This window comes from Poecilia reticulata, chromosome 2 (assembly GCF_904066995.2).
Source record: "Poecilia reticulata chromosome 2, P_reticulata-male-v2, whole genome shotgun sequence".
NCBI classification, from domain to species: Eukaryota; Metazoa; Chordata; class Actinopteri; order Cyprinodontiformes; family Poeciliidae; genus Poecilia; species Poecilia reticulata.
The window spans coordinates 43,852,970-43,879,131 of NC_088831.1; the positions used below are offsets into that span (position 1 = coordinate 43,852,970).

The following is a 26,162-nucleotide window of genomic DNA, read 5'->3' on the forward strand; positions in this document are numbered from 1 at the left end:
TCAGGTTTGAAGAGTCGTTTTGCAGCGGTTTTTTACTATTGTCCCAAGGTGTGGCTCCTCTGTGTGTTTTAACCAGCACTCACAGGAAGCCTAATCCCAGTTTATGGGTGTGAATGTCTTGATATTAGAAGAAACAATGCTTCTTTATCTTTGGCCAACCCAACGCAGATTTCATTGCCAGTATCCACTGATAACGGAGTCGCAGGTCGGATGTATAGTTTTATTTCTGTGAGAAAATCAATCCGTCAGATAAAAACACGCCTCGCAACATGCTGTGACTTCCACTCGGATTGCGACACATTCCTGCTTTATTTGCCCCTACAGCATGTGATCGCGTTACTATGAATAAAAGATTTACAGTGACAGAGACGAAGATTGAGAAAGAGAGAGCAGGGCAGGATGCCAGCATGCTGATGAGCTCATTGGAACAGGGATTTCCACATTTCCATGCCATGATACAGAACTGAACAACAAGAGGAAAATACGGCCACAGACACTCAGATCTACACCATGATCTGAGCCTGCAGGAGGAGGAGCAGGCAGGTACCAGGTGGCTTCAGCAGCACGTTGAGTCTTTGGAGAAAAAGCCTGAATGAGAAACTTCTGCACTGTTTTTGTTCTGGACAGTCTGGGACAGTTTGGCTCGATGCAAACGCGCCGCAGCCAGCGCTATAAACAAAGGTAGCCCTCACTTTTATTTAACAGATGCAGCCAGGCATGCTCAATGTGGAATGGACACACAGCAGGCCGAAATACAAGGAAGAGCTGACATTCACTCGCTGCAGCCGTGAGCCGACGCAGACTGAGCCGGCTGCATGCGCCAGCTCACTGACTGCGCTAACCCGAAAGCACTGACCATAAACATCAGTTCTGCTACTGCTGCAATGCTTCACCAACATGGTAATTAGCAGAAGCTAATGCTAAAGCTTTATGCCAATATAACAATTAAATGAAGCTAATGCTAAACTGCTATGCCGACATATTAATTAGAGGAATACCAATAGCAGCATGGTAGTTAGCAAATGCTAATGTTTTAAAACATTGTAGTTATTAGTGGAAGCTAATGCTAAAAAGCCAACATGGTATCTGACAGAAGCTAATGCTAAAGTGTTAAACCAATGAAGTAATAAGTAGAAGCTAATGCTAAAGTGTTAAACCAATGAAGTAATAAGTAGAAGCTAATGCTAAAGTGTTAAACCAACGAAGTAATAAGTAGAAGCTAATGCTAAAGCGCCACAATATCAGGGTGAATATAAACATCAAATTACTTGAAGAATCGTTATAGTCAAAAACCAAAACTTCAACATACATGTTGAAGTTTAATCAAATGAAAGTTTATAAAACTATATGTGTGTTCTTCGGTCACAACTCTACGGTGACGTAGGGCTGTTGTAGATTTTTTTTTAAAGGTGTAGTAACTATCCGCCAAAAAAATAGAATCTTTCTGAGATTAATCTCAAAACTTATGATTTTTTTTTGCGGAAATTTACTCCTTTTTTATCTATAATGACTCTAACACACCGCCGTACAACTATATCTATATTAGAATAGTGAGTGAAGAGCTGTTTGTGAGTAAAAAGGACCGGTTCTTTTGGGTGAGCCGATCCATGGAGCCAGGATCCCGAACGGAGCGGAACTCCCATCAGTCGGTCCAGCAGCAGGGCTCGGCCTGCTCGTCTCCCATAGCAACGCGGCCCCTCCTTTTGGCCGGCAGGGGAGGTGTTTGGAAAGTTCACGGCGTGTTTGTGCGTGTCAGAAAGGGGCGTGGAGGCCGAACCCACTCCAAGGAGCTTCTCAGCCCGCCCGCAGTCGCTGCGGAGCCCGGCAGAGTGACAGCAACCCCACACCCCCTCTGCAGAGGAGCTGCTTGAGTTCAGGAGCCATGGAAGACGAAGGGTCCCACGCAGAGCCCGGCAGCGTGTCGGTCAGTGTATCTGGCAGCACCCACACCCTCCCACAGTTGCAGCCCGACAACACGGAGCTGCAGATCAGCCCGTCCTCCGCCCCCTGCTCCCCGACCCCCACCGGGACCCTGAAGCGGCTCAGCCTGCGGGGCCCCCTGAGCCCCACCGCGGCCTCCGCGCCCTCCCCGCCCGGCCAGGTGAGCGCCATCACGGTGGTGGCGCTGCTGGACAAGCTGGTGAACATGATGGAGGCGGTGCAGGAGAACCAGCAGAGGATGGAGCAGCGGCAGTCCGACCTGGAGGGCGCCGTGCGGGTGGTGCAGGGCGACGTGGTGCGCCTCTCCAAGACCCACCTGTCCACCGCAAACAGCGTCAACAAGCTGCTGGAGCGCTCCCGCAAAGTCAACGGCAACGTGAAGGAGGTGAAGGAGCGTCTGGACAGGCAGGCGGTGCAGGTGAAGAAGCTGGAGGCCAACCACAACCACCTGCTGAAGAGGAACAACTTCAAAGTGCTCATCTTCCAGGTTAGTCGGTTTAAAAAAAGTTGCACCAAAACATTCAGTTTGCGCCATTTGAGAGGCAGAACCTGTGAAACTGCAGCAGGTTATTATGGAGGAGTGCGGTTTCTGAGATCTATTTAAAACGGCAGACCTGGTGATTACTCCGATCGCAGTCAGGTTGTTGTTTTAGTCTGAGCTGTCATGATGAATCATGAGGAAACTGCTGGGAGTGCTGCCCAATCAGCTGCTTTAAAGCTGCAACTTTTATGAACAATGTTTATTTTTTACATGTTTGGTGAAACTGACATCATGTTGTGACAGTTAATTAGTGAAAAAATGGAGAGCCTCTGTCTTCTCTCAGTGCTAACTAGAAACAACCAATCAGAGCCAGGAGGCGGGACTTAGTGCTGTCAATCACCACCACAACATAGCCTGCCATGAGCGCTAAGGCTAATTAGTTTCACCATAAATTATTATCCTGTTGATTCTCCACCATTAGCACATTTAGCAGCATACATGAGAGTGATTGGCAGCGCTAAGTCCCGCCTCTTGGCTCTGATTGGTTGTTTTTTTCTTCAGATAGGAAAAGTTGCTCAAAGAGGAAGTGGAACTTTTCACAAATCATCCCATAAACTGTTCTGACATTGAAACAATTTTAACAAATATGTAAAAATAACTTTAACAATAAAAGTTACATACTGCAGCTTTAAATGCAGAACCAAATATTTAAATAATCTACTACTATCATGTGTTTCTTTTTATTATATTTTATTTCTCGTCCTGCTAAATTCCCTCATATTTTGGTCGATCATCTTTGATCATATTAGATAAAGTTGTGAGGCTCATAAATTTATTACTTATTTTCAAAACAATTTGATGAAATGTTTGTAAGGAAAGTCAGTTTATGACTTAATTTGAGTTCAGGACACAACAGTACAAACTTTCAAATGGTTTCTACACATAATCCAGTTTTTAATCATTTACATTCATTCTGCAGTAGCAAACATCTGCAGAAATGAATTTCATAAAATTCTAGGGTTTAAAATTGTGACATTGTTACCAGTTTCATTTATGTTCTCAATCTTCCTGTGGAATGTAACTTTAAATATTTGCAAAAACTTCTCTACTCGCTGATTTTTCTAAGGAGCATAACTGCAAATTATTTGGAAAAAGTTTCTCTTTTTGCAGATTTTTCTGTGTAATACAACACCAAATTATTCACGTTTTATTTGGAGTGTAACTCCAAATTATTTGCTAATTTTTCCCCCTGTTTGCATATTATTTTTGTGAAGGATTCCTTTAAATTATTTGCAAAAAAATTCACTTGTTGGTTGATTTTTCTGTGGAATCAAACTTCAAAATATTTGTGAATATTTTCCGTGTTTAATGGGGTGTATTAAAAAATGTAATCCAAAAATGAAGCTCCAAATTATTTGGAAAAATTAACATATTTGCGTATTTTTCTGTGGAGCATAACTCCATTTTTTGTGAAAAATATTCCTGCTTGCTGATTTTTTAAAAATTATTCTAAAAAAAATGTTGCTGATTCACTATTTTTCTTCTCCATTTGCATTTCTATTGAACATATTTAGAAAATGCAGCTTGGGAAGCTGAAATAATTTGGCAGGTTGCTGCTTGACACGCTATTGGCTATTGGTATAAGCACCAGTCATTCTCCTTGATCCTGATTGGCTGATTCCCGTAACAGCAGGGATGCGACCATAGATGCTAGCTGCTGAGGTCGTGCCAAGATGGCGTCCACTATTAATGCACGTTAAGGTATATTTGGTGTTTGAACTGCTAAAACTGGCAGCTGAAAGCCTTTTTAGAAGGAGCCTCAAGTATTTGCAGAGTTTTGCTGCTTGTGGTTTGCTATGTTCCAGCTTCTGGTACAACTTTGGGTCAAACATTTGTACCTGTTTTTAATCGTACTGTAGTAAAGTATGTGATTGTCCGCTCCAATGTGTTTTCAGTGGTTCAGGTTCTGGACATGGCATGTTGTTTTAAACAGGCATGTTTTACCCTTTTAATTCAAAACAAAAACTATACAAGATCTCTGAAATGGTTCATAAAAATTAAGTTATTGAGCATCCAGAGCACGGCTAAATCAGTCCTGGGCTCAAGATTTTCCCTCAAAACAACCATATCTCATTGTTTTCTGCTGAAATCTCATGAATCAGACTTCAGCTCATTCATGACGAGTCAGATCCGCTTGGTTGTGATTTCTTGTGGTTGTTGCAGAAGTTTAGTGGGAACAGAAAGTGTCGGTTTTCAGTTTGAATGTTATACATTTTTAAGGAAATAATTCCTAAATTATAAAAGAGTAACTTCAAAGCGACTCCGTTCTCGTTAGTACACACGCTGCTCTGTTTGAGTCCCATTTGCATTCCTATTTGCCTGGAGTCGTGGGTGTGGTCAGGATGTGTGCGTCCAGCTGCAAAGCCTCGCACATTTACGCCTGAAACTCGTCTGACGGGACCTCCGACCAACAACTGCAGAGGTGAACAACACGATCCCAGTATTCACAAGCTTAAGGTCCCAGCAACACCCACCCACACTCACAGCTTGTCCCTGTGCTCCAGAAAAGAAGGGTGTGTCTGAGAACGGAGCTGCAGGAGATAATAGAGGACGGCTTTAGACGCTGACTCTGCCTGGATCTGCTTACAGGCTGCAGCAGGCGTTCACACACACTCCTGGGTTTAGAAGGGATGTTCAGCTTCAGCTGTTTCCTATGACCTGTGGAGGTAAAACTCACTGATCTGGAAAAAATAAATAAATAAAAATCCTAAAAAGTTCATCTGGCTGTACAGTAGTCGCCATTAAAGCCATAAAACCTGATATGGGCCGGTTTACTAGGAGTCAGCGTGGGTTTTTATCCTGCTGAATGTGTGTGTGTCGTGTAAAAGAAGGAGGGGGCATTGTTGTTGACTCAGGCAGAGCCACAGAGAGCTCTTTACCACCGTTGTTATCTGGTTTCCCAGGTACTGAGCCTCTGTTGTTCAAATGCAGCAGGTGCCAAGAACCTTAACCTGTTTAAGCCGGTCTGTTGGTTTGTCTCCACTTTGGATGTTTTTCAAGCTGCTCGGCCTCAGTTTAATGTGCATTCTGTGAGTCGAGCTTGCAGTGTCTGCATACGGGCGCAGTAAGGCCAAGTATCTGCATGTGTGTGCATGCAGCAATGCCGTTTGATGGTCAGGTGTAAGTAGTTACTGCGGTTGTAAAAGAGCCTTGCTGTGCCCGAGGGGAGGGAGGATTGAAGGAACAGAGTGAAGCCCTGTGTTCCTTTCCTTTCTGTTCTTCACTCTAATCGGCACCCATCATTTTTTGCTGCCCCTAATGTCAGATTCTGCTTCCTCAGTTTAGCTTTTGCAGAATTTCCCCTAGAAATTTGCTAAGCCTGGTGGTAGGGGCTCTACATCAATCCACTAGCAACCCAATATGATTTTGTGTTTAAAAATGTTAAAAGTTGCAAAAATTCAGAGGTGCAGCAGTTACCGTGGTTGTAAAAGAGCCTCACTGTGCCTGAGGGGAGGGAGGACTGGAAGAATAGAGTGCAACTCTTTTTCTTTTTTCCTTTTGGTTCTTGATTCTAATTGGCACCCGTCGTTTCCTGCTGCCCCTAACGTCAGATTTTGCTTCCTCAGTTTAGCTTTACTGCGGCTGTAAAAGAGCCTCGCTGTGCCTGAGGGGAAGGACCACTGAAGGAATTCTTTCCTTTCTGTTCTTGGCTCTAATTGGCGCCCATCATTTTCTGTTGCCCCTAATGTCAGGTTTTGCTTTCTCAGTTTGGCTTTCTCTTTGATGTAACTCAGTTTTTGCCCTCATCTTTTGTTCCACCACCTGTTCCAATTCCCTGAGAGCTTTGATAACACTTATCTGTTGCCAAACTCAAACCACAGAGGCCCTTGGATATCAGCGGAGGAGGGCGGGGGCGCGTCCTGATTGATCCCAAACAGTCATGCTCCTGTATGGGACAGCTGAGGTGGAAACGGGGAGGTCCGTACCCACTCCAGTTGGACAGAGATGTCTCCCGCTCTGCTAAGCCACTAATGAGGCCTTAATTACTGCTGCGCTGTACTGGTTTGTTTAGCTTATTGTGCTTTCCTGCCTCAGTCTGCATTAATTTCATTTCCTGCGACAAAAGTCATCTATTTCTGAGCAGCTCATAACTTTTCTTGTCGCTGTTTATTTCTCAGAAGAGCCAGGATGCCAGATTGAATTTAAGCGGAGCGAGAGGCTCGGTTAGAAGTAAAAACCTCTTGGGAGGGAAAGTTCAGAGGTTTGCACTGACAGGTAAAGCTCCTGTCATTGTTCTTGTTTGCTTTGTTACCAACCGTCCTGATGCTTTGTGCTGCAACACTTAATCAAAGGTTGTTGCTTAATCCAGCTTCAGAGAGAAGGAAGTAAAGCCTGTTTTTCCCTCCTTGTTTAATCTTTTCACTCAAGTCAGCCTCTGATACAGAGGAAGAAACTCATAAATCACATTCATTTTCTTTAATTCCTGCAGTTGAAAAGGCCTGTTGGTCAAACTTTTACAGGATTTAATGTCCTAACATGATGGTGAAGCATGTTTGGTTCCACATTAGTTGCATTTTCTACCAGAAAAGAAAACTTTTTAAACGAGAGATAAGAATGCTTCATTGGGTAGATTTACTCCTTAAAGGGCCTTCAAAGGTTTGGTTCTCTGCCTCAAACTGAGGATGTTCTGGTTGAGTCCATTTAAACAAACTCTGGTTTGCTTTCTTCATTAGAGCGTCTCGTTTGGGTCTGGATGAAAACAACCGTCTGGATGAGACGGTCTTGGTATGTTTCCAACTCTAGTGGTTTGTTTAGGTTGTGACTGTGGCCTGGCACAGCAGTCACCTGCTGCAAGCTGGAGCTTGAAAAAAAACTCAAACCAACTGAAAATGTAAGCAGTCAATAAGCTGAAGAAGTGACTCAGATCAAATGAAGGAACTACAGGTGTGGGTTCTCTGTTAGGCATGTTGGAGGACTTTGATGTTGCCAAGTTTTGCACAAATTGCTGCTGCAGACTTCAGGGTGAAATGGGCTTCAGAGGCAATCATGGACATTTCTTCAATAAGCATAAAGGTGACGGTTTTTCATTAGACAAGATTCTGATTTTCTTCTTAAGAAACTCGACTGGACTTTTTAATTTCACGTAACATAAAATAAAAAAAGGTGCTCCAAGTTCCTTCATAGATTGGTTTTAAATCCAACTCGTAATTAAAAGATTAAAACTTTATCCTCCCTTTTGCATCAAAGCGTCGCTCTCTAACCCTAAACCTTTACTCTGCTCGTTTGATGCACTTACAAACTAAAAAAGGTTAAAAAATGAAAAGATAAAACCAAGCAGATTTCTCAGGATGTGACCTCCAGTTCAGTGATTACAGTAAAATTATTCTGCATAACCCGTTTCTTTGCTTTTAACTCAGACTTTGATATTTTTCTTGTGCAAAGACAAAGATAGTGAAGTTTGGCCTTTAGGGGCATTTATAGTGATTTTCTCTTGATGCGTTTGTACCTGTGAAGCTTAAATAGTTGTGTGGAAACGGTTTCTGCTGCTGCTGCCTGGTGCAGACGTCGTGTGGGAATCTGATCCTCCTCCACAGGTTGCAGCAGGCTGCTGGCTGGAGGCTACAGCCATGTTCCTCATGGTGATGTATAACTTGTTTCAGGGTGTTCACACACTTCTAGTGACTTATTTTAGGTTAAAGTTGCAGCTTTGTTGTAAATGTGCCATCAGAGCAGAAAAAGTGACTTTCCTGCACTTTTTTTTACATAGGTTTGTGTATTTTTAGCGGGAATAAAAACCTGCTCTGCGTGTTAAGGTGAGTTCCCAGCCTGTTAAGGCGTGCTCTCCAAATGAACAATGAAGTTTGTTTACGAACTACGTTCCTGCTCTGTTATCATTCTTACTTTCCCTTTGGGGCTCATTCCTCAGATAATCCTCTGGGTTTACAGCACAACGCAGAGCCGAGGATAAATATAGAGAAGGAAAATGATGAGCGGAGCAACAACAAGGAAAGGAAAAAAGAATATATATTGTATGAGCTGCATTTCTCATGCGGTGACAGCAGACTGCATGCGTGCAGACGAACCTCCTGCATTCAGGTTTGACCAGTCGGCTCAACTGTTTCGGTCTTGGAGGCAAATGCAAGTTTGTAGCTGCAGATTCTTCTCGTTTCGCTCCGGCTTTAATTACACTGAGAAGACCTGAGAATGTTGCAGAGCCTGGGAGAACTTCCTCTGCAGACGTCCAACATTCTGCAGTGAGGACTCGGCTTTCTGAGATGGAGCTGTTTTTAAAATTTTAATTACAGTAAAAACGGGGCTGCATTAGCGCCGTGAAGCGGCTGGTTCCACCAGGAACAGAGCGTCTTTGTTTTGGGCGGCTCTTAGTTTGCATGTCTCTGGTTTTAGCTTTGGTATTAACTCGTTAACGAGGCTGGTTGAACTCACGTCCGCAGCCGTTCGCTCTCCTCTGGTTCACATCCAAAACACACGTTAAACGTCAACAGATGCACAATTTAACAAACTAAAACAGTTGGCTCGATTTCATACTGTACAGTCATGCAAAATAAGTAAGTACACCCTCTTTTAATTCTTGGACATTCACATAATTTGCTCTTTACCATTTTCAAAAAAATGCATTTAATTTGAAAATCAAGTGAACAAAAACAAACCAGATTCAAAATCATCATTATTTATTAAAATAATAAAGTAATACTGTTAAAATCTTATTTATAAGTAAGTACACCCTTGCTAGGTTCCAGTAGATGGTTCTAATAGATAACATGAAACTTTATGAAAAACAGTTTATAGAAGAAAAATGTCCTTTATTGTCCCACAGAGACGAGCAGCATGAAGGTTCACACAATATTAAAAAGTTTTAGAAAAGCAAATAAACAAATTAATAACATTTTCAAACATTCAAACTGAAACATACTTTGAAGTTATCAGATATTTGCTGTGTGGAACTGAGGATCATCTTTGTAAACTTTACAAAAGGTGCGTTACTAAGAATAAAGTCACAATGTTCCCTGAAGACGTTCATAAAATTATTAGGAAAAGTTTTTAATGAGGGAAAAACTTTGATGGGCAACATGAGCAGCTGGTCTGGGACTCGGTCGTTTGAAATCCTGGTGCAGAAAATAACTTAATGATGAATTAAAATCTGAATATTTATAAAACCAAAATACATAAGATGCTCAACGTGCTCATTTTAAGTTTTTCTTGTTATCATAAAATTACTACTGCTTTCTACTGATGTAACGACTTTATTCTGGTGATATTATGACTTTACTCTTGTATTATAAGTTTATTCTCATCTTTCTATTTCTCACATTGTAATGGCTTAAATATGACTTTGTTGTACAACTTTATTCTTGTATTTTTACGAGTTTTCTCACTTTATTCTTGTAAATTACAAATTTATTCTCGTTAATCATGACTTTAGTTGCATGATTTTATTCTGATTTTCTTTCTTTTAATATTCTGACTTGTTTCTCGTAATCTATTTTTTTCCCATCTTAGTACTTCATCATGTGCATTAAGACTCAACCGTCTATTTACAGTAGATGAAACTAAAAGTTGTGTAAATGCCAGCAGAAATGTTATTTGAAGTGAGTGAGCAGTGATGGAGCCTAACAGGAAGGACCTGCTGTAACGCTGCTTTGTGCGCCTCGGACGCAGCGGAGGAGCTCTGTTTGTTTTGTTTGTAGCTTTAGAAAGTCAGAGCTGAGAGTTTCAGCTGAGTGGATCCAAACAAACCCATTGAAAAACTTCCTGCTTAACTTTGTGTGTGAATCTCTTTCCTCTGATTGGCTCTCTGGAGCCTCGGCGTTCCTGTCAGGAAGGGAAACACAATCAGCTTTCTGCTGGTTTTCATTTTACTTCTGTCTCAAGCATAAAAAACGAACAATAATGACTTCCTGCACTTTTGTGGCGGCCATCTTGCCCTTTAACCAAAAGCTTTGTCCAACATTATCTCTGCTTGCTCTTATCAAACAATGGTTGATATGAAAAAGAATGGCTCTGCACTGCGACTCACCGACTTACTGAACTGGAAATGCGGAGGAATGTCGAGGGCGGAACTCAGGAAAACGTTTTTCCATCATTCCTGACAGAAAAAGATTTTAAACCAGCAGTGAAACTTTTGTGATGTGATCTGCTTGGAGGTCAGGAAGTTAAAGCGATAAGAACTCAAACAGCTGCAGCTCCACGTTACTCTGATGATGTCACGGAAAGTTAAACATCATGAACCGGATGAGTAAAATAATGGTCTGCTCCAAGATTACGGCGCCATGGCGTCACCATGGCGTCACCATGGCGACGGGCTTGACTAGGCCGTCGGGTTGTGTGATGGAGAGGCGGAGAGGCCGGTGAACACGCCAAAGACTTCAGGTCATTAATTGAGCAGGTCGCCATGTTTTCCCGTATTTTTCCATGTTTTCCTGTATTTTTCCGTGTTTTTCCGTGTGCGCGGAGCTCATCGTGTTTGTTCTGCTCCAAAGACAAATCCCAGATTTCCTCTTCCTTCCTGCTTCCTTCCCATGTCCACAGATGGCTCTGGTCAAAACGTTTGCAGATGAGGGGAGATTTTCCCGGCGGCGCTGCAGCCGCTGCTCCTGCTGAAGGTTCTGGTTGGAGCGCTGGATGATCCGGGTCGCGTTGCAGGCGGGTCGAGTCAGAGAGCGAAAGATGTCCACCCAGCCGTTGTTGTTGTCGTTTCATTTAAAGCTTCCCGTCTGTCTGGTTTTTACTAAAGAGCAGAAAATAAAAACGTCAACATGAAGTTCATCTGTTTCGCTGCCGAAGCTGAAATGGTTAAACTCGTGTAACGCAGATTATTTAGACAAACATCAAGTTTTAATTTCCTTATTGATTCTCTGATGCAGCTGAAGAGAACCCAGAAACATAGAACAATAAAGAATTTAACAGTTTTAGTCCAACTATACTTTTAAATACGTTCATGAACTGGTGTGTGATGGCTCATAGTTTGTCCTTCCACTCAACTTTCTGGACAGAGCAGTCTGTGACATTTTGATTGGCCTGATGTAAAACTTCATGAACTCCAAAATCTGAAGAAAAAAACAACAACTATGAAACTGTGGACTTGAATTAGTGAATTAAATGATTGTTGGTCCAGTTTGAGATGGATCATGTATTTCTGAGTACAAACCTGAATTTATCTGTGCGGCGGCCATCTTGGATTTTGTGTTTTATGGTGGAAACTTCTGATTGGACTCCAGACGTCCCAACTGCAGGAGTTGAGGTGCATCACTGGGATTTATGATTACAAACACATTTTTTCAGACAAAATCTGTTAACCCAACATTTGAATTGGTTAAAAAAAAAGCTTTTAAATAACAGTTTGGTCTTTCTTTCTTTCTTTCTTTCTTTCTTTCTTTCTTTCTTTCTTTCTTTCTTTCTCTCTTTCTCTCTTTCTTTCTTTCTTTCTTTCTTTCTTCTTTCTTTCTTTCTTTCTCTCTCATTCATTTGTTTTGAATATGCAAACCTAATTTGTTACATAATATATTTGGTATCAATTTGCAGCCAGCTGAAGTTATTTTCCAAACTTTGATTTGGATTTGATCAGGTCTGATCGTCTTCATTGATTGAAGCCAAGCAGCTGCTGTTGCTCAGTCTGAAGGAAAACTAACTCTCCTTCCTTCACACACCTGCTCATTTAAAATAGATGTTTCAGCTGGAAAGGCTAAATTAAAGGTGTTCAGTTACATGACCGGCCCTTTATCTGAAAGGTGAGCCCACTGAGCCACGCCCTGATGAGCCTCCGCTTACAGGCTAGCCATTAGATGCTAATGGTACCGTGCAGCTGATAAACACCAGGTTGCGTAACTCGCTGCTCTCTGCTGTCAGCCTGGATTATCGTTGTTTTTCTGAACTTGTGAAAGAGTTTCTTTCTTTAAACAAAAGCCGGCGTCCATCAGGCAAACTGCACCGTCACTAATGAGTTTGTCCTCAGGATAATTAACGAGGTTCCCAGGGCAGCATCAGGAGGCGTTCAGTCCGTCCTGGGTCACATGGTCCGGAGGAAAATGCTGTTTGTGGCGTTTCTTCCAAAACGATCGAAGGTTAAATTGAGGTCAGGTTCGTTTAAGAAGCTGAAAACCTGCAGGACGTTTTGGGACCAACTGGAAACCAGCAGGTTGTTTCCAGGAAGTCGACCTTTAAGGGGACAAAGTTTAGATTCGTTTGACTAAAATGGAGTTTTAGAGCCACAATATAAAACATATTAATTATTATTTTAATTACCAGAATAACATTGTAAAAACAAAAGAATAAAGTTCTACGGTTCTATTTTATTCTCTCATTATTACAGTTTTATTCTCGTATTAACATTTTATTCTTGGATTATTTCGATTTATCGTAATATTGCGACTTTATTCTCATATCATCACTTTAATCTTATATTACTGAGAATTTATTCTCATAAAGTTACAACTTTATGGTCGTATTATTACGACTTACCGTATTATTGCTACATTATTCTCATATTATTGTTACTTTATTGTCTAATTATTACGACTTTATTGAAGTATTTTTATTACTTCATTCTTGTAATATTATATCTTTGTATAACAATTTTATTCACATATTATCTGATTTATCCTTTTATTGCAACTTTAATCTGGTATTATCACAACTTTATTCTTATAAAATGAATGTATTTTAGTGATATTAATAACCCTTTATACCCTAATACTCCATTGCAGTTTCAGTTTCTGCTCCTTCAGCTTTTCTTCTTGAACAAACCGGATCCAGTCCAACATGTCCGGACTGAGGTTCCACCAGATACCGGTTCCTATCATCCTGATGCAGGGAAGCAAAATAAACTGTTTCCCTCATAATGACCTGATAGAGTGGAGCTGATTAAAACCAATCCTGACTCTCAGTCGGTTAAATTCATTTCATTTTCTTTTTATTTGTGGATTGTTACCAACGTCTGGTGTGAATTTCTTGTCGATATAAATATATTTATGGAGAAAAAATCTGTTCAAATCTAATTTTATCCGCTGTATAAAAGGAGAAGAGCTGAAAACATAAACATAATATTCTCCTCCAGGCCAGTTTCCTGCTTTCTGTTTACAGCCTAAAAATATCCTGACTTTTAATTTCGTGACGGTTTGTTTTTGATGCCTATCGGACGTTTCCGCCTGGAGCTTCACTGGTGTCCAACTGCAGGAAGGACAGATGGACAGACAGCTGCTGTCCAGGCCAATTAAAAGTTCAGTTTTCAAAAGTCCTTATAAAATCTATTTCTAAAAGGTTATAGTGGATTCAAACCTGCAAACAAAATGACATCATCAGGATGATGGAGGCTGATTAGGACGGCCTACAAAACAGGAAAATCTTTTGAGCATTGAGGGGAAAAAACTAAAATATTTGTGGATTTTATCTGTTTCCAGGCGGATTTGGTCTGGCATTTGGAAGGCAGCCAATCGAGGAGTGCCATTTATTTTCCTTGATGCTGATTGGCTGTTCTTTCTGGAGCGGGAAAACGGAACGCTGTTGTTGTTAGCTTCTAATGCTAACATAGTTTTCACTGTGTGTATTAATGCATATTGGTGTATATTTGGTGTTTAGAGCTATTATAAAACATACTTATGAGTGTTTTTAGAGAAAAACATCAAGTTTTTGTGGATTTCAGCTGTGAAGACCAAGATAAAAAAGAGATTTATTGGTTCAAACCCAGAAATTAATGTTCCAGGATGTTTTAGCTGGTTTGGTTCTTAACATACATATCAGATTGGAGCAGATTTTCTTTGCATTGCTGGAGTTATCTGACTAAACCAGGTCTCCTCCTGAGGCTTTTATTGTTCTTTCTCCTTGAATAACTGGCGGCTGCACTCCGGGTTAGGGCTGGCCCCGTCTTCAGAACACACTGACAGATTTATCCTCTTTACCTGGGAGATCTCTCGCATGCCTGGCCCACACCTGAGCCGTGATTCATGGCTGCATTTTTATAGATCCGGGCAGGAGATACCGGCGCTTTAAAAACAGGACGCAGTGTGCGCACATTTTTATTTTTAAATGTTTATTAGGTAAGGACAAAACATTGATGAATAAATGAGTCATCCTGGTCTGTAAACATGCTGGGAGCACTTTGGGAATGTCTCACAAGCTGCCAGGCATTCTTTGAAATGCAGACATGCTTTCTGTCCGTCCATGCAGGTTGCATCACCTAACAGAGCGACGAGCTTTGGGGAACGGGGTTAAAGTTTCGGTTCTTCATGTTTTCCCACCAAGCAGATGAATTTACTGTGAAGGAATATAAAGAGAAATGGGGTAGAGAGGCTGGGTTACATGTTTCTGGAGGTTTTTAAAGTTGCTTTTGGTTCTGGATGAAGGGATTTCAGGAGGAAACGACGTCAGATCTGAAAGTTTGGTGACATGAACCCGGTGATGGCCGAGAAACGCATGACTCGGCGTTTCTACAGCATGGAGGAGGTTAAGGATTCTCCAGGCCTGGAAAAGACTGGAAAATAGATTCAGACTTTATCTTTTAACCAAGACATCCATCTGTTCATCATTCATATGTTTTTTATCTCGTTTTTACGGTAAAATGTTTCTATAATCTCTGTAATTTTCAGTCCTGATGGAAGTGAAATCCAGATTAAACTTTGTTTCCATTTAGTCTGACCTTTTATCCTGCGAGTCATGTGGCCGGTCTCACAGTCAACCAGCTGAATCGGTCAGCTAGCTAACCCAGACATGTGATGTGGACTATAAACCAGTGAAGTTTACAATACAGCGGGTTTCTGAACCTCAGATGATCTTCCCACCGTTTGTTTATGAGCGTCTCACATGTTCACTGGAGTATGTCAGCCGCTGGATCTGCAGCGCCGCTCTTCCCTCGCTCCGGCTCGGCCAGAGAAAGGAGTGGGAGCTCATAAATCCCCACTGGAGGAGAAGACCGTTGGTGCCTGCATGCTTCTGATTGTGCACAGATGAGCAGGCAGCAAGTCAAATGGTGGATATGAAGCTCGTCTCTGTTTATGGTGTGTTTGTGCGATACAGAGACGTGTTGGAATCCTTCAAAAGAAACGAGTGAAATTCCTCAGAATTCAGGGGAAAGGCATGCAGAGACTGGTCTGTTCAGACCGAGCCTGGATGCCAAAGCATATTAAACACAAAGTCAACGTTTCTTCGACAATGTCTAGGAGAGATTAGCTGCCTTAAATAAAGAGATACACAGCTCTACATTCAAGGGATTTATGTACTGGAATGTATTATTTGAAGTAGGGGTGGGCATTGATCTGTCATCTGGATAAGTTTCAGTTATTGGTGGTAAATAAAACACACAATTGATGGGATGATCAGAAATGTTATTTTTGCTATATTCGCTAAAAAAAACTCCTGAATGTAACGTAACAAATCAGCAGGGACCGCCCGTTACCTAGCAACCCCAGCCGAGATCCGCCCGTTACCTAGCAACCCCAGCCGAGATCCGCCCGTTACCTAGCAACCCCAGCCGAGATCCGCCCGTTACCTAGCAACCCCAGCCGAGTTCCGCCCGTTACCTAGCAACCCCAGCCGAGTTCCGCCCGTTACCTAGCAACCCCAGCCGAGTTCTGCCCGTTACCTAGCATCCCAAGCTGAGCTCCAGCACATTTGGTCAGCTGTATGCAATTGTGGAAAACAGCAGCCATTGTACACCGAGTTTTGTTGTTGACGTATCATCCAGAAACCACTCGCTACATTCTTGTGAGTTGTGCAGATGGCTCCACTTCTGCTTTTCAAAGATGCATATTTGTATAATTGTGCATCTGTTTGTGTGATTGTAAATGTTCAGCCGGAGCGTGGCCAGCAGCATCTTATTTGCATTTAAAGTGACAGGATGCCTTTAAATGGCTCAAAATAGGCAGGACTCACCCGACTAAAATCTTGATTTTGTGTTATGTAATAAACATGTTTTGTACCATCCATAAACCTATTCTAACCTATTCTAACCTCTTCAAGGGAGCATAATAGATCTCCTTTAACATCTGTCTCTTTCTTCTGTCCCCCAATAGGAAGACAATGAGATCCCTGCCAACGTGGTGGTCTCCCCCAAGACTCCCGTACCAAGCCAGTACGACGCAGAGTCCACCATCCAGCCGGCTCCGTCTGTCACAGGATCTATTGACGGCAGCCGCACTCAGGAAGAGATGCTCCAGAAGATCAGCCTGTCCTCAGACGACGACCCTGACCTGGCCTGCGCTGCGTCGCAACGAGGCGAGGGCGACTCCCTGGAGTACGATGTCTCCCCCATCAAGTTCGAAAGAAGGTCTGACCGGTTCAAACGCTCCAGTCTGAAGAAGGTCGACAGCATAAAGAAGGCCTTCACACAAGCCAAGATCGGCGAGAAGGTAAACCAGATCACCTCCAAGATTGTTCCTCAAGAGAAGCGCGAGAAGATCAAGAAGAGCTTCACCCCGAGCCACCCCAAATCCCCAACCGCCAGGGCCTCCTCCTTCAAGATTTCCCCAATGACCTTCAACGTCAAGAAGGTCAGAGATGGGGATGCGCCTGCTCAAGAAATGAAATCCACAGAGGAAAAAGCCCACGTGGAAATCCCTGCGCTGACTGGTCTGGGTGATAAGATTCCCTCAGGCGAGGTTCACATCCAGGAAGAGGTGATGAAGGAGGTGGTGGAGAGCCTGAGTCCGACCACGACGGAAACCATCCAGGCAGAGGTGTCCGTCAACGGGAAGTCCTCCTCCAGCGTAGAGGCGGAGATCAACGGCGAGGGTCTGGCTGGCCTGGCGGTTCCAGAGCACGATGAAGATATTGGCGAGGATGAGGAGGAGGAAGATCAAGAGAAGCAGAAAAGCCCCGTTGAGGTGACGGCTGAAGTCCAGATCACCACAGAAACGATCGCCGTGGAGCAAGTGTCTTAATGCCAGTCGGCTGAAAGCATCAAGTCCGATTCTTCTTCTATTCGTCTTTGAGTTCCTAGGATTACAGAAGACCCAAACGTCCCTCCTGGCTGTCGGGTTGGGATCCACCGTAACTCACTGCCACATCACCAACATCTCCAGGGCGCTGGAGCAACCGTCTTCCTCCTGCAGGAGGTTCTTCGCTGAAAAACGGCCTCTTTTGTTCCCTCTGAGTTTTCTGGAAAGTGAAAAAGAAAAACACAACCTGCTGAGGCAGCGCGTTGCCAGGTTGTGCCAGAGCTGGAATGAGACGGGTTTTTTCCCTTCCTCTTTGTTGGCTTGTTGAGGATGTTTACTGGATTTCCAGATCCTACCCAACCGGTCAATCTGGTCGTCCACCGTCTTCTGCTACAGCAGAGCAATTGTAAATCTGTTTTCCTCTTATTTTCTGATCTTATAACTGATTTAGAACATCATGTTGTAGTAATATAGTATATTAATACTATCAAAACAAGAACAACTGTAAATTATTCCTATATCATGGGGGGCCGGGGAATACCTACAAACTATTAAAAAAAAAACATTTAAAATGTATATAAAAGTGAGATAATTGCTAAAGTTTGGTGGCAGTAACCTGGGATTTGATTTGACTGTACACTAAAGTCACAGCTCTATTTGTTTTATGGTTTTAGGGCAGAAAGTGATGAAAATGTTTCTTTACACGTCTTTTAAACAGAAATATCTTCATTTCACAAAATTATAGGAAGGTTTTGACTAAATGCTGCCACTGATGGTAATATGTCCATAAAAATAGATACATTTAACATTTCTTTATATATAAACTGTAAAAGTAAAAAAACCTAGCAAAACTTCAGACTTAATGTAATGCAAATTAAAGCATGGTGAACTAACATTACACAAAAGCTTGGTGGCTTAATTCAAGGAGAACTATTTTGAAAAATCCAAATTTTGCATGTTTTTGTTTTTTCGTTTGGGTTTCTGCTGATTCTAAAACAATCCAACCGCTTACAGAAAACCAGAAATGCCAGCTGTTTTCTGGCAGTAGGTTAAGATTTTTTGGTGCCTGGAAAAAGAGCCGCTTCACAAACCTCCCGATTGTTAAGCCACATTCCACGGGCACTCTGTCGTTACCTAGCAACCCCTGCAGAGTTCTGCCCGTTACCTAGCAACCTAAGCTGAGCTCCGGCATGCTTGGTCAGCTGGTTTTACCGCTGTATGGGCTGGACAATGGCTGCTAGAAGTAACAAGTGTTTGCTGTTTCCTCACCATATAGTAACCACTTGCTGCATTTCTGTTGGCTGTGCGGGATGCTCCACTTCTGCTTTTCAAAGATCTACAGTAAAATCTCATTACCCAAGAATGATTTTGTGCAAAAACAGTAATAAACATGTTTTAGCTCTATCCTAACTTGTTCAAGGAATCATAATAGGTCACTTTTAGCAACATTTTTTTTGGCCACGCAAATTTTTGACCCCGTTGTTTTTCCATATCTTCACTACTTGCTGCTGTAGATCGCCTGGAATCTGAACTTTTCTTTGCTGACTGTCATCATTACCACCTCAGCCTTGCATTGCTTTAGTGTGGATTCATTTTAATACAGATATGCATCTAAATCAGGATGATTATTAAATTTTCCACGCCTCCTGCGTGCTCAGGCGTCCTGCTGCGCTGCCTTCGACTTGCACAAGCTGGTCTGAGTAATTGCACACCTGTAGGGACGGATTCCAATGGCTTTGCCGAGTAAAAACACACCAGGAATGCGTCTCTGTTTTACTCTAATCGATTGCATCTTGTAGATCAAAGTTTTCCAAATGCATAAAAACAAAAGTTTACATTGAAATCATTTAAGTTTCTAAGCGTAATTTACGGAGTTTGAGTGGCTGCCGGACGGGTTGAACGGGAGCAGATAAAAGCCGAGGGAAGCATTCCCAGGTTTGACGGATGGCTTCTGCTCGGCACATTTTTCATCCTCCTGGCCTCCCAGTCTGAAACTGGTGGAGGTTCAGGGAGAACCACAGGTGTGCTGGAAGCTGTGGGAAAGTTCTCCAGGTGCTGGAAGAGACCGTGACGTCGCCCTGGGTGATTTCAGGCAGGATTTTTAAAAGGTTTTTCTGCATTGAGGCTTGTGTTGAACCGTGGGAATAGACATGTTTTTTATGGGATCGACAATCTGTTCCAGCTTGACTCATAGGCACATAAACTGATGATTCTGGATGAAATAAATCCCCAAAAAGCAAAAAAAGTCTAAATATATCATCTCCATATTAACTGTGCAAAACACACATTTACAAATCTGTTATCCCTGAAGTCTTTATGGAAGATTAACACTCATTCTATCATTTTTGCACAATTACATACAGTATATATATATATACACTGCTCGAAAAAATAAAGGGAACACTTAAACAACACAATATAACTCCAAGTAAATCAAACTTCTGTGAAATCAAACTGTCCACTTAGGAAGCAACACTGATTGACAACAGGGACCCTCAGGGACAATCAGTGTTGCTTCCCAAGTGGACAGTTTGATTTCACAGAAGTTTGATTTACTTGGAATTATATTGTGTTGTTTAAGTGTTCCCTTTATTTTTTTGAGCAGTATATATATATATATATAGAGAGAGAGAGAGTGAATAAATAAATGAATGTTTATTATTGGGAAATTTAAAAAAATGGGAAATGTTGTTTGTCGTTTTACATATATTTGCGTATCCGAGTAAAAAAAAAAAAACATTTTGTGAATTGCAGAAGTATTCCTGCTTGTTTACACCTGAAAGCAGATAAAAATGAAACACTTTTATATTACATATTATAATATATACTAACTGCTTTTATTGTTGGATATTTTCCCCTGTTGCTTGTTATTATTTTTTAAATAGATCAGTTTTTATTCAAACTGTTGTCATTCAAAGCTCATTCTGATGAATAGTTCCTGCTCTTTTATTCATGATGGGATTCATAATTACACATAAAATATCTGGGAAATGAGAAATATGGTGCATCGCTTCAGAAACAACCTATGGGATGTAAAAGGACAAAACACTCAATAATTGTATGTGTTTTCTTCTAAACGGCTCACTGTGTGTCTTTTTAAAACTCATGTTTTTCTCCAGAAATTCTCCAGATATTTGGGGTTTTGCATATATTCTGTTAGCTTGCATAAATAAAGCTTTTGTTTTGAAATTAACTTTTTCTGTGTTGCTTGCTGAAAGTGAAATCAGCTGTTAGAGGGGCTTTTATTTTGCAGCTAAAATTAGGATGCTTGTTTTTTCTGTTAGCCACTTAAACCAAAGATCTTCTCCGTCACAGATGCTTTCCTGCCACGCTTCCTGCTGTTTCTTTGCAAAGTTTAGTCTTGCATAAATCAATAAAGATTTTATAACACTGAAATTGACTTTTTGTGGTTTATTTGCTGCAGGAAAACGTCAGAATGTGTTGAGTTGAAACGAGGCGTGGTGCTGATGAGTCACGGTCCAGGGAGCGGCTCAGTTGCTCAACTCTGCTTCATGCAGCACTTTATTCAGATTCAGGCTGAAATTAGCATTAGCTAAGTGTTGACTAAAAACAGTTGCTTCACTAAAATACAGCCTGAAGAATGTTTCCCTTCTACTGACCAGGTGGACAAACCAAAATCGGTTAAAACCATCTGGCTGCACTGCAAAAACACAAAATCTTACAATTTTTCCTGTAATGCACTTACATGTGAATGTCAATATTTACTTAATATTGATGAAAAACTGTTAGTCCCACTGGCAGATTATATAACTTATAACAGGGCTGACCAAACCTTTTGCAACCTGAAGTTGAAAATACTTGGTGGCCATTTTGCTTTTCTCACTTTAAACACTACATAATTTTGTTGTAAATTTTTCTTTAAATACTCATCAAAACATTAAAGTGGCAACTTTTTTTAATCTCAATATAAGGTAGAGTGTTTTCTAACTTTTTCAGGTTATTTGGTCTAGAAAATGTCGTCTATTCCCACCAACAAAAAGGAAAACGTTCTTCAGAAACCATTTCTTTAATCACCAATACAATAAAGGTGCTGCAGTTTTTTTTAAGTAAAAAGTTTCTAAATGTTTACTAGGAAATTAAAAGAAAAAGTCAGAAAAAATCTTGTGCGACAATATAAAAGTTCCCACTGGAGAACCAAATTTGTAGCATTCATGAACTGCAGTCGGGGGCCAAACATAATTATTAGGGCCACAAATGGCCCCTGAGCCACACTTTGGACACCCTCAACTTATAATGAGACATTTTTCTGTGTTTTAAGTGAAACAATCTGCCAGTGGAACCAGAGTTATTGACTCAAACAGGCTCCTGTATCTTGCTGAAAAGTTACCTGTTTTCTTATTTTAAGTATTTTAAGACATTTGCTTTAGAAAAGACACAAAAAAACATGGTAAAATGTTGAGTTTTTGCAGTCTATTTGTCGCTTCCACTTGCAAAATTAATAACTAGAGAAAAAAAATCTGGTCTTTAGCCAGATTATTTTGTCCCCAAGCCTGACAGCCTCTGGCCTCAAAACCAGATTACTAATCCTGCCTTCTCGACCTGACAGTCCTTGACTGGTTGATTTAATATCTTTGCTGAGACAGAACTCACTCATCAGGGTGGATGCAAAGTGCTAAATTTATCATTTATTTACAGAAATTTCAGCATTTATATGTAGAGGAGCAGTGGTGGGAAGTAACGAAGTACAAGTACGTCGTTACTGTACTTAAGTACAATTTTCGTGTATCTGTACTTTACTTAAGTAGATTTAATAATGGATACTTTCTACTTTTACTCCACTACATTTTACAGTAAGTATCTGTACTTTCTACTTCACTACATTTCTACAAAACTGTCGCGTTACTCGTTACATCCAAGTCGCGTTGTACTTTTTGTCCGTTAAAATGTGAAGTTCAGGGATTTAAGGTGGCGCCGTAAAATCCGAGCAATAGCGTGACGTAGTGAATGTTGTCACCCATCGCCTCCACCTTTACTCGCACGCGGAGCTCCAGACATGCGCAGTGGTTTCCTCTGAGCGTCAGTAATATAATAGCGCTGCATAAATCATAAGATATGGCGACATGTAAAATCAGCAGCGCTTCGCTTTCACAGACGGTGGGGATTTTGTCCAATTTTTAACGTCACTTGGAAGGAAAGCTTAAAGACAGGTAAGCTCCGTGGACGTGATGCTAGCAAAGTTAGCTGTATTGACTGAAACACATGTTGCATCTGCCATGACTGACATGTCGCAGATATGGGACAACGCTGTGACCAAAGTGCAATATTGTAATATGACATTTATGGACGATCCGATTCTTCTGGACGGATCTTGACTAAGTCCTATAGTGCTGAAGCCTCAGTGAGAGCCGTTCTTTGTTCTTGTAATGCTCTGCGTACACTGCAGTAGCTATTTTATTTCATTAAAATATCTTTATATTTAATTGGTGAATAAATAAAACAAGAATGTAGGAGCGCAGAGCATGCTCATTGCTCTTTGTTTTCATCACCTGTCATGGTGGCAGACATTGCAGCAGGAGGGAGGATGAGAACAGTCACGGTGCTCCTCCTGCTTGGTTCTACTTCCTCCTGCCTGGTTACTTGTTGCTTATTGGGCCTTGGACAGTGTTCATAGTTGAGCGTTGTTAATTGCTATGTTTAATGGTGCAGACAATTACTATTTCTGACATTGGCAATATGGGTAACCGCACAGGGCGTTATTTCTTTAGGGATGGCAGGAGACCTTTGTGTATTGTGGCACAGAGATGAAAGCAAAACAGAATGAAGATGAGTTTGAATTGTCACTGGTTAAATTTATTTCAGCTCTAAGTATTTAATATCTAGGTGGGAAAGTGAATCTTTCAGATCAATTTGAGAAGCAGTTTTGATAGGTGCACTTAATTTTATTGTCATGTAGCATGGGATGCTGGTTTTGATTTGGTCTTGGGTTCGGTGGTCCAGACTACAACTCTGCTACGAGGCTCCTTGGTTCCATGTCCTCCTCTGCCAGTTGGATTTCTTTCAAAATAAATGTGTGGCAAAAAAAGTGAAGTTCATGTTATGTTAGGACAGGAGACAAGATGTTTCCATCCCTGAAATTATGATGCATAGAATCATATATCTAAGTCTAAACTATGTTACAGAATAAACACAATAAAAACATGTTTTATCTGTGGCATATGATTGGTACACTTAATGGTATTAGTGATTAGGCAATGCATTCAGCAAGTACTTTTACTTTTAATACTTAAGTATTTTTAAAAACCAGTACTTTTTTACTTTTACTTAAGTAAAATTTTAATGTGGTACTTTGACTTTTACTTGAGTACATTTTTGTCTGTGTATTTGTACTTTTACTTAAGTACATTTTTTGAGTACTTTCTCCACCACTGTAGAGGAGCAAACATTTATCCCTCCTTTTCTCAAATGGGGAATTAAAGTCTTGATCTGTCATCTCTTCTGCTCGTCTTTCTGGCTCATTGAGGATTATCTGTAGGTCTGTCTGAGGGAAGCAAAGACATGACAGACAGATGAGACTCTGCAGATCTTTGTTCTGTTCTCAGCAGCTTTCAGATATTATCTGAGACCATTTGATTGATTACAGGTAGTTTGTCCTTATACAGCATTAATCATTCATGATTTGCCAGTTTCTCATTAAATGAACATTAAAAGTGCTACATATGGAGGAAAACGAACACACCACATCACCCTGAACATCATGTCCACAGTGAAACATGACAATGTCATGATAAATTATGCTTTTCTTCAGTCGGCTCAAAGAAGCTGGAGCTGATTTGAACTAAATATTCCTGAAAGAAAACTTATCGACTTGAGACTGGAGCGGAGATTCATATACTGGCAGGACAACAGTGCCAATATTGCAGCCACATCTGCAATGGGATGGTTTAGATTCAAGTATATGTGTTAATTAGACTCTAAATCTGGTTGAGAATCTGTGAAAAGGCTTGAAAATTCTTCTTTATCAAATCTGAGATCCGTAGTTGTAACTGCATTTGAAATTATTTGTACAAAGTACTGAAAACCACATGTCTTCCTTCCTTTTCCCTGTAGTTTAGTGTATAAAACCCCCATAAAACACGTTGTTTTATGAACGCGTTGTAGTTCATGATTACAACGCGGAAAAACAAAGTGCGAACGTCATCTATACCAGTGTTTTTCAACCTTTTTTGACCCAAGGTACATTATTTTAATTGAAAAAATCTCGAGGCACCACCAACCGAAAATGTAAACAAAGATTCTCTGATATTACATATATAGTAATTCTTATCAAAGTGTCTTGAATAGGAATCAAATAAACACAACAATTTATTTTTATCACATTTTACATTTCTTATTTCAAATTGCACTTAACATGTCCACTTCAAAAATACACCTGAACAGAAACAACACTGTGGTGTGAAATTTAAAGAAGTTGTAGAAAACGTCAAAGTGTTTTACAAACTAATCCACAAACATCTTATAGCCGGAATACAGAAAATAATTCTTATTCTGAAAGAAGCAATAATATTTGGGAAACATTTCACTTCATATTCAGTTACAATATGAAGAGTTGCATGTACAAAATGTCAATATCTGTATATTTTACCCACCTGGTGTGAAACCTGTGCATGTTTGGATGAAAACAGCTGATTTCCTGGCAGAAATTGAAGAAAGACAAAGCTCTTCCTCAACATCTCTGTATCTCTCTGGTTTTAGTTTTTATAGTAACCAGGCTTGAGAAGCTCAATTTCACACAGATATGTTGTGGGAAATGGACCCATGTTCTTTCCAACTACTGCTGAGCTTCACTGTCTTTTCCATCACTGTCATCACAGTCTTGCTAGATTCAGTGCTCTCACCGCTACCTGTAACATTCATGCGTCACTAATTCTCTTGTTTTAATGTAAAATGCTGTGTACCTACTGCCATCTAGTGGTAAGAATGTTACATGATTACGGCGCTAGTCGCTGCTACAGCAGACACTCGAAGATGGCATTATTTGCAGGTAATTCATTTTCAAAAAATCTTTTAAACCAATTACCGTATTTTTCGGACTATAGAGCGCACCATACTAGCACCTTAATTTAAAAAAACACAAAACAAAAAAACTGGAAGCTGCTCCCGGTTTTCCATAAGGACCCAGCAGAGGGCAGCAGAGGGCGGCGTCCTAATAAATCTGCTGCATATATTAAGGACGCAGCACTCCGTCTCCAAAGCCGAACCATGGTTTCGTTCACACCGAGCTTAAACGCAGCGGCTCTGTTTCCCTCCTGTAGTGCCAGATCGACAGCCCTCAACTTAAAAGCTGCATGATACGAGTTTGAAAACATTTCTCCGTCGTGCCTGCTGCTAGCATGTGGTTGTTCTAAATGAAAATTAGTGCGTTTTTCTTTTGATTTACAATTTTGACTTCTAATGATTCACTTCCTGCTAGAGAGCCCCCTGGTGGTTGAAGAAAAATCCACAGCAAAGCCACACGGGCTACAATCCGCATGGTTCAAAGCTTAGAAAAAAAGTAGCAGCTTATAGTCCGGAAAATACGGTACCGTAGGTGAAATTGAATAATTTCCACGGCACACCTGACGATCACTCACGGCACACTAGTGTGCCGCGGAACAGTGGTTGAAAAACACTGATCTATACAACATAGATGTCGATCGGATGGTGTTTGTCTCCCTCTAGTGTTTGAAATACCATATTACATCTTACGCGTCCTCGTCACGTTACACCTCGCTAATATTTGTGTAAATGCTAGAAACGAGTAAATTTACACAAAAATAATAACAATCTCATTCACACATATATTCCACTGACTGGTATCGTAGATATATCCAGCTCGTACACCCATAGGATGTATT

General features: G+C 41.0%; 1 protein-coding gene across 1 annotated transcript; it reads left to right on the forward strand.

Moving 5' to 3' along the window:
* The first annotated feature begins 1,759 nt into the window (after positions 1 to 1,759).
* On the forward strand, positions 1,760 to 20,703 carry cavin2a (caveolae associated protein 2a). Its single transcript, XM_008404283.3, has 2 exons — positions 1,760 to 2,428; positions 16,444 to 20,703. Exons 1-2 carry the CDS (start codon positions 1,883 to 1,885, stop codon positions 17,308 to 17,310), a joined length of 1,413 nt encoding a protein of 470 aa, XP_008402505.2. The 5' UTR covers positions 1,760 to 1,882; the 3' UTR covers positions 17,311 to 20,703.
* Positions 20,704 to 26,162: the final 5,459 nt, after the last annotated feature.

Excerpts from the sequence above, each read along its gene's own strand:
- cavin2a (XM_008404283.3), top strand. The coding sequence starts at position 1,883 with ATGGAAGACGAAGGGTCCCACGCAGAGCCCGGCAGCGTGTCGGTCAGT. Across the intron at positions 2,429-16,443 it reads TCAAAGTGCTCATCTTCCAG|GAAGACAATGAGATCCCTGC; the intron begins GTTAGTCGGTTT and ends GTCCCCCAATAG.